The 8,674-nt window shown below is 42.6% G+C and overlaps 1 protein-coding gene across 1 annotated transcript in view; it reads left to right on the top strand.

Annotated features, from left to right (window-relative positions):
- Positions 1–4,177, top strand: part of KMT2E (lysine methyltransferase 2E (inactive)) — a 65,350-nt gene extending 61,173 nt beyond the window's left edge. The window contains exons 24-25 of the mRNA XM_042469626.1: positions 1,681–1,744; positions 1,931–4,177. Of these exons, the coding sequence (XP_042325560.1) occupies positions 1,681–1,744; positions 1,931–3,427 (1,561 nt within the window). The 3' untranslated portion in view covers positions 3,428–4,177. The remainder of the gene's footprint in view (positions 1–1,680; positions 1,745–1,930) is intronic.
- Positions 4,178–8,674: the final 4,497 nt, after the last annotated feature.

Raw genomic sequence — 8,674 nt, 5'->3', positions numbered from 1 at the left:
GTAATGCTACCTATAATATAATCACACTTGTAAAGGAGTATGTGTATAGCTGGAATTTCCTTAAAGAGGAAATTTCCCTCTCTTGCAGATTGAAATAGATGTTCTAAATTCCAATAGGATTTAGGCACAATGCCACTGTGAACAGAAGCAATATAGCTTGAAACAACTGATACTGAGGTAGAAAAGACTAGACCATCACTATTACCCTGGTTCGACAAGGGTAATGTAGCTATTGACTTGGAAAACAAAACATTGGGACTAGATCTTTCTAATGCAGCAGTGGAATTCCTGTGTTTTTTGATACAGTGTTAAATTTGAAAAGTATAATCTTGTATATATAAGACAAGATTTTCCAACTGATAATCTTAAATGTTATCTGGAAAGCTTCACATGTAATGACACTGTATCTAAAAGTTAATCTGTAAATTATTCATCTCTAATTGAGGAGCCACAGACAAGATTGATTCCAAGCCAAACAAACTAGTCACTTGTCATCCAAAGCAAGTGTACTTACCTTAAACAAAATGAAGCCCAACAGTTTTTCTGTAACTGTCAAATATGAGGTGAAAGCTAATTGTAACATTACTTAAAATGTTCTTAAGGGATCAGATACACTAAGCCTCACTAGGCAGTAATTGCACATCTTACCGTATATACTCAACTATAAGTTGATGTCATGTATACTGTAAGTCGAGGGCAGGTTCTGGGGCCAAAATTACAGATTTTGTGATATGACCCTTGGTAAAACTTAGAGGCATGTAACAAAGGATGTAAAGGACAAAGCAAAGGAAAACAGTGCCTAAGAACTTTAAAATTCTGGCCTGACAGACTGGATGGATGAGGAGGAAACTACAGTAAATGGTGGCTTTGCAATGTGTGTGAGGGTGGGGGGGGTGACTAGGCACAAGCGGGGCTAAGAAAATGCACACATCAAAAAGGATGTAAAGCAAAGCAAATGATGATTACGTTAGCCATGGTTACAGCCTTTATCTTTAATGTGATAATTTTAACCCAGTTTAGTCTGATTTTAACTCAGAAAAGCTGACAAACATACATGAATGTCTTATCCAGATCCTTCAAAGCCTAATTCCTCTCGGCACTCCTTTGAGGGGAAGCATCAAAGAACCGCCGCTACCACCATTTTCCCACCCTTGCATTCAGAAAGGTCAGAAGTAGCACTGTGGTGGAGAGAGTAGAGGGGTCTTTTAGATACTCCTGGTACTGGACTAAGTTCTCGCCTTTCGTTTCACTCAGGGAGGGGGACAGTTCTTTTTTTAAAAAAAACGAGAATTAAAAGTACAGTACACTGCTCCCTCGGGTTACGAAATTAATTCGTTCCGCGGCCGCTTTCGTAACCCGAAAAGCCTTCGTAAGCCGAAATGCCATAGGCGCTAATGGGGAAAAGCCGCGATTTCGTGCGAAAAAAGCCGAAAAAAGCACCAAAATTTTTTTCGTAACCCGAAAAAACATTCGTAACCCGGAACAATTATTTCCTATGGGATTTTTTCGTATCCCGGAAATTTCGTAACCTGGGTATTTCGTATCCCGAGGTACCACTGTACTTATATTGCCTTGTATATACGCTGACCCAGGTTTTTTGTACTTAAATGTCAAGGCTGATGCATGAGTATATAGAGTAAATAAAATGTTTTAGAAGCAGCAAGACATGTTAAACTGAAGCCAAACTTTCCATTATAAAAAGCTGGAAAACTGTGAATATGAGTTAAATATGAGTAACTTGATGGTATGAGACAGAGGTGTCCCTGTTAATTTTGACAAGCAATTGATAGGGACTTGAAAATGGAATGTTTTAGATTTGTGAAGTCAAACAAATGGAGCCTATAGAAAGCAGCATTTGTAGAGATACAGATTTCTAGAGGTATCCCTTTTATGTAGAGGATACTATTGACTATTCCTTTTCTTAATGTAGACTTCTTCACTGAGTCCTGTAGTTCCTGCTCAATCACTTGGGAAAACACCCACAAAACAGGATTCCCAGTGGGAGACTGCAGCTGATACCCCAGAGGCTGAGAATACAACTCACTCAAAGTGTGACCAGCAACAGAAGCCGTTGACAAACAATACAGAAGCACTTTCAAAAAACCATCAATCCCAGCCTCCTTTACGTAGTGCAACAGATCAGCCTGCGCAGAAACTTGCTTCTGCACCCTTGAAGCTGCACTGCCCCCCTTCCCCTCAAGTAGAGAATCCTCCAAAATCCTCTACGCCACACACCCCTGTACAGCATGGCTACCTTTCACCAAAGCCTCATTCACAACCATTAGGATCACCATACAGACCTCATCATCCTCAGTCACCTCAAGTGGGAACACCTCAGAGAGACTCTCACAGAAGTTTTTACGCAGCAGCACAGAACCTCCAGCCTAGTACCCAACCCAGTGGGACACTGTTTTCCCAGACATCTTCGGTCTCTTACAATCAGTTCCACCAACAAAATTTAAACACCAGTGCCCCCCCTCCGCCCCCGCCCCCTCCACCTTCCTCCACTTACTATCAAAACCAGCAGCCCCCCTCAGGAAACTTTCAAAATTACAATCAGTTAAAAAATAACATACCACCCCAACAAACTGTATTTCCCTCTGGACCAAATCAAGCACTTGCTGGTACAACATGCCAGCAGCCTGTTTCAGGACACCATGTAACCAGTGGGCATTTTTTGCCATCTCAGAATCCCAGTATTCACCATCAAAGTCCAACTGTTGGTGCCCCGCCACCCCCACCGCCCCCTCCAGCACCAGGACCACATCTTGTGCAGCAGCAAAGTACTCATCAGCAGCATGCAGTGGCCCACGTCGTAGGTCCTGTGCATGCAGTAGCAGTGGCCCCAGGGTCACACATCCATTCTCAAGCTGCTGGGCATCACCTGCCGCCACCGCCACCTCCTCCTGGTCCCCTTCCTCATCACCATCCTACTCACCCCACAACAGGTCACCAAGGTTTGCAAGCACAACACCAGCATGTTGTAAATTCAGCGCCGCCTCCGCCTCCACCACCACCCTCCAACGTTTTAAGCTCTGGGCATCACACGGCATCAACGCAAGGACTGCACCATCCATCTCATCAAGGCCCCCCACTTTTCCCTTCAAGTGCTCATTCAACGGTCTCATCCTATCCATCGCAACCTCCACATCATACACCTTTGGGACCGGGCCCTCAGCATCAGCCTGCCGCAACAGGACCACACTGTCCACTCCCAGGTCAGGGTCCTCACATCCAGCCTCAAGGACCAAACAGTATTCCAGCACCTACCGCTTCAGGGTTCTGTCCTCATCCTGGCTCTGTCTCCCTTCCTCATGGCGTGCAAGGACCTCAGCAGGCATCCCCCGTGCCTGGGCAAATACCCATTCACAGAGCACAGGTGCCACCAACTTTTCAAAACAATTATCATGGTTCAGGGTGGCATTAAAAAAAGGGCCCCTTGCTTTTAAACATTTTAAAAATGTTCTGTAAAAACTGTATATTTCATATGTACCTGTTCAAGGTACTTTTTAAAGCTTGTACATGATACTTTGTAAAAAAACAAAAAAAGGCAAAACACCAGTGCGCGCACGCTCTCATTGTAGTATTTTTTCCCATTTTTGCTTTAAAAAATTCCTGAAACTGTGCTGTTGAGCCAGTATTAGGCATTTTTTATTTTGTACGTAAACATTCCAGCTGTTTGTTCTGGCAGTAGATTTGATGCTGCGTAACTTTAAATTTTATTGTTGCAGTTAAATTCATTTAGTGAATGTTTTCTATATTTACTTTTTATACATATGTAATTAAAGTACACGGCTAAGTGATGGCACTAACAGGTTTTTCATCTGTCAGCGGTTTTTGTGTGCATATAGGTAGAAAATGCAATACAGATTTTTATAGTTTCGTGTGGACATTGGCTCTTTTATTTCAACAGTTATTTGCAGACATTGTAATTTAATGTATAGATTGTTTCTAATGTCTCTGACAAGTGCTGTAAATACTATTTCTTTTGCGTGTAAAACTGCTTAATGCTTCTCATTTGATATAGTAATGTACATACAAGTCTTTTGCAAAAGCGTGTGATCTTTGTGGAAGTAGTACAGTATATGAACTTTAATTTTTTTAATATACTGTCACATTGCAGCACTGGTTGGGCATTTTAATTCATGTTAATAAATCACAATTATGTCAGTTTTAACAACTTGTCTGGTAACTTGCTGTTTAAGGATCATTTTAAAATACATCCTGTCTGTACCTGGCTTCCACTCCACCATAAGCATCTGAAGAAGTAAGTAAAGTCTATGAAAATTCATGCTACAAACTTTTTAGTCTCTAAGGTGCTACAAAATCTCTCTATATATTAATCCTGAAATACATTTAATAATTGTGCCATTCTGGGGAATAATTTTTATAATTATTATCTACAGAACTATAAAGGCTGTATTATACAAGCAACCCCTCTAGTTTCTGCACTTCTACAGGAACATGATCTCACAGGGGCAACATTCTCCTTATGATCCCAGGCAAGGAAATGATCCACCCAAATATTTTCTACTGCTACCGATTCTGTAATTCATCTATTAATCCTACACTACATAAAAGCTGCTATACTGCATTCAAAGCAAAGTAGAAATTATCACATCAACACTTAGGGCTCCTGTCAGAAAATCTGCAGACAGCTCAAAGTGCTAGAGCAGTGATTCCAAAGTGGGTAGTACTTCCACTCTAGATGGTGGAAAGATCCAGAGGGTGATGAGAAAAATGGGGTGGTGGAGGGCCTTAAGTCAAAATATGGGTGCGCAAGAAAGACAAGAACCAGTGGCCTTTAAGACCATGGTGACATGAGGGTTGCATGAAACCACCTCCATGGTCTCCGATTCACACAACTGGGTGCTCCTATACCTGTGCAGAACATATTCAGAACCTAGAATAGCTAGGCAGAGTTTTGGCAGTAGCTCTGCCCACCCCCAGCTGTACCTCTGCTCTTTCCGCTTATTTACCTCCGTTCCTTTTCATCCACTGTGTGAGCAGCATCAAGAAACCTTACTAGTACATTTTCTCAGCCGCAGTGGTTTCATTTTGGAAAAGTTTCATTGGCTTTTCTAAATCCTTTTTGGCTTGGCTGTTGATTTGAGTGGTTACAACTCTGGCTTCTTTGTATACCTGTCGATCTTGGAAATCTTCAGTCTTCACCTCTGACTATAGGCTGCCTTGATTACAATTCCATTTTAGATGGCTTCTTACACATTTTTAAGAGATGTGGAGACTGTGGCAAAGCTTTCCAGCTGCAGTGGTAATTCTCGTTGCATTTTTTGCCTGTGCAAGGGACACATTGTCAGTACTTGTGTCCACTGTGAACCTTTATGCTTCAAATGCATAAAAATCAAGAATCTCTCCTCAAAGGTTAACTCTGTCCTTCAAAGCTCCCTGTTGTGACTCTTTGCTCCACTCAAACCCAATTCTGAAGCCCTGCCATCTCTACTATAACACCATCTTGAACCCAAGGTTTATTCAACACTAGTAAGCAAGAGTTCAGTTTTGACATTGTTGAGGCCTCCCAGTCAAAGTTGCCACACCAGTCCCTTCATATAAAGAGGATTATAAGCTTGGCATTCTGGCAAAGAAAGCTGCTTCTGCTTTGAGATATCACCCACTATATGGCCAACATGGTCTGTTAACAAAACTTGTTGATTTGTTGAGTAGAGTTATTGCTGCTCAGTAACCTGGAGGAAGAGAAGCATTTTGCCAATGCTCTACAGGGAGAAGCACATTACTTGATAGGACAACAAATTAACACCACTTGCCATGTGTCAGACTGTGGCTAAGATCCTTGGAGGTTCAGTGGCACTCAGGAGACATGACTTGCTATAGCCATTGAGTCTTTCCATGCATGCAAGAGCAACCTGCGAAGACATGCCCCTTGATGAATGCAGCTAATTCAACAAGAGCACAGATGAAAAATCGGAATTTACACCAAAAAATGAGGGCAAGGGGAAAGAAGTGTGGTATGCTCTCTGCATACCAGAGTTCAGATTGCAGAAATCTACTTATGGCCAAAGGCGATAATTCAATCCTTCTTTTGCAAAGGTATCTAGATATCAGTCTCAGTCTTCAACATCTTTAGGTAAAAGCCAACTTTCTTTGAAATATTCCACTTTTAAAAAGTCTGCTTTGAACCTTTGACTCCTCTGCCCCTCTTTGCTCCACTCCCTCTGTAACTTTCAGAGACAGACTGGCTTATTTTCATTCTGCCTGGTCTGCGTTAACCACCAATTCCATTTTCTTCAGCTTTGTCTGGAAGAGGAATGCCATTGAGTTCATGGTATATCCTCCAATGAGGGTATTTCATGTGACCTCCCTTGACAACGCTCTCAACAATGTCGCCACCTTACTAGCCCAAGGGGCTATTGAAACCACACTGGTGGCTACTATCCACCTATGTTCCCCCCCCCCCCCCCCGGGAGTTCATAGTAAAGAAGGATGGAGAACTTTGCCCCACATTGGATTTCAGGAAACGTATTTCCTACATTCCCACGTGATTTTATAATAATAATTTTTATTTATTTCTCCCGTGTCTCCCTTCGGATCAAAGTGAGTGCCTTTGACTTCCATCCTCCAGTTGTTGCAAAGAGGAAACTGGTTTCCCACATTCAGTCTCAAGGATGTATACTTCCACATTGGAATTCGACAATCTCACGGGTGATTCATTTCATTTGCTGGGGGGAGAAGAGCATTCCAGTTCCATGTCCTTCCCTTTTGCCTATCCAAAGCTCCTTACGTTTTTACAAAGTGCATGGCTGTTATTGCAGCTTGTCTTCATCAACAAGGAGTGATACTTTTCCCTTACATAGACTACTGGCTCATACTTGCCAATTCCAAACAGAAGCTGGTTCAACACATTGATCAAACCTTGTTGCTACTGAATTGTTTGGGACTGGTTGTCAATTGGGAGAACTGCAATCTTACCTTTTCCCAAGTGGTGAGGTTTATTGCCGCCATTCTGGATTCATCTTCAACAGCAACCTATCTCCCAAAAGACAGGTTTTGAATTGTAGTAAAAGCTATGTTCAGATGTCAGTGATTCACATGGAACATGTCAAATGGATACAAGTCCTTCTCTGGCACATAGCCTTCAGTTTCAACATCTACAGTCGTGGTTCCTGATGGTCTTCAATCCTCTGGAAAGCTCTCCTCACAAAAGATTTACCATGCTTCGATATGTGCATGAGTCCCTGGGTTGGTGGCTCGATCCTACCCATGTCTGTGCGGGCATGCCTTTTTGCCCCTTGGAACCACATTTTTGGTGACTAAAAATGTATTGCCAGAAGACTGGGGCGTCTATTCCAATGGTCTTACCATCAGAGAGAAGTAGTCTGCCAGCAAGTCTTTCCTATCAACATGCTTGAGATGTGGGCAGTAGAAAAAGCATTCATAGCCTAGAAATCCTTTCTTCAAGGCAAAACCATTCTGCTCATTACTGACAACAAGGTGGTGATATTTTACTTAACAAACAGGGAGGCACAAGGTCCAGGACATTACTCAATGTGGCAATTCCAATTTGGGATCAGTGTGTCACTTGGAAGATTTTCCTATAGATGATTCATCTCTCTGGGGAAGAGAATGTCACTGCAGATGTACTCAATCGATGATCAGATTTGTGTCACCCTGACATTCTTTTGTCTGATGTTTTGACAACAAGGCTATCTGTTAATCAATGTCTGCACAAGCCATCTCAACAATGACCTATTTTGTTCAAGGGCCTTCACCATGGTTCTCATGGGGGCAGCTGCTTATTCCACTTGGCCAGCCAGATGGTTATGCATTTCCACTTTCCCAATTACCAGGATGGTTGCAAAGTTTCTGATGGATTAAGCAGATGTCATTCTACTCATACCATAGTTTGTGATGCTTCTCTGCCTGACCTGCATGCCTCTCCAACTCAGCCTGCTGATTCATGGAGGCCATGTTCAACATCTGAACCCTGAAACCCTTCATCTGGTAGCATGGAGGCTTCATCTCTAGAGACACTCTTGGACCCAGTTATTGCAGCTGCGCACAAACCATCAACACAGAGGTTGTACCAGTACAAGTGGGACAGGTTTGCCTCATTTTGTTGGAGAAGCAACCCTCACCATCTAGAGGGGGCATTCAACAGATGCTTGCGTTCCTTATGACCTCTTTGGTTGCTGAACTTTCCCTGTCTTCCCTGAAATATTATCCAGTAGCTATTTCTTTGTACTTGCCGCTCTAGGGTTGATCTTCATTGTTCCAGTACCCTCGCATAGAATCAAGAGATTACATAAAGGATATAGAAATCTTCATCCTCCTGTGTTGGTCCAGGAGACCATTTGAGCTGAAGACCTAAGACTACTTACCTGGAAGACCAGCTTTTTAATTGCCATCTTAGCTAGCAGAACAGGTGATCTTTGTACTCTTACCTGTGTTTTCACCAGGGCAAAGTTGTGCTCCAGCTTGACATATCCTTTTACTGGAAGGCATTTCATCATTCCATATGAATCATAGAATCATATAGTTGGAAGATACCACTAGGACCACCCAGTCCAACCCCCTGCCATGCAGGAACTCACAATCAATGCATCACTGACAGATTAGCCTCTGCTTAAAGACCTCCAAAGGAAACTCCACTATACACTGGTGCCTCGGGTTACGAAATTAATTCGTTCCGCCATTCCTT

This window comes from Sceloporus undulatus, chromosome 5, assembly GCF_019175285.1.
Source record: "Sceloporus undulatus isolate JIND9_A2432 ecotype Alabama chromosome 5, SceUnd_v1.1, whole genome shotgun sequence".
NCBI classification, from domain to species: domain Eukaryota; kingdom Metazoa; phylum Chordata; class Lepidosauria; order Squamata; family Phrynosomatidae; genus Sceloporus; species Sceloporus undulatus.
The sequence above is the reverse complement of the archived record's forward strand: the minus strand, read 5'-3'. Positions and strand labels throughout refer to the sequence as shown.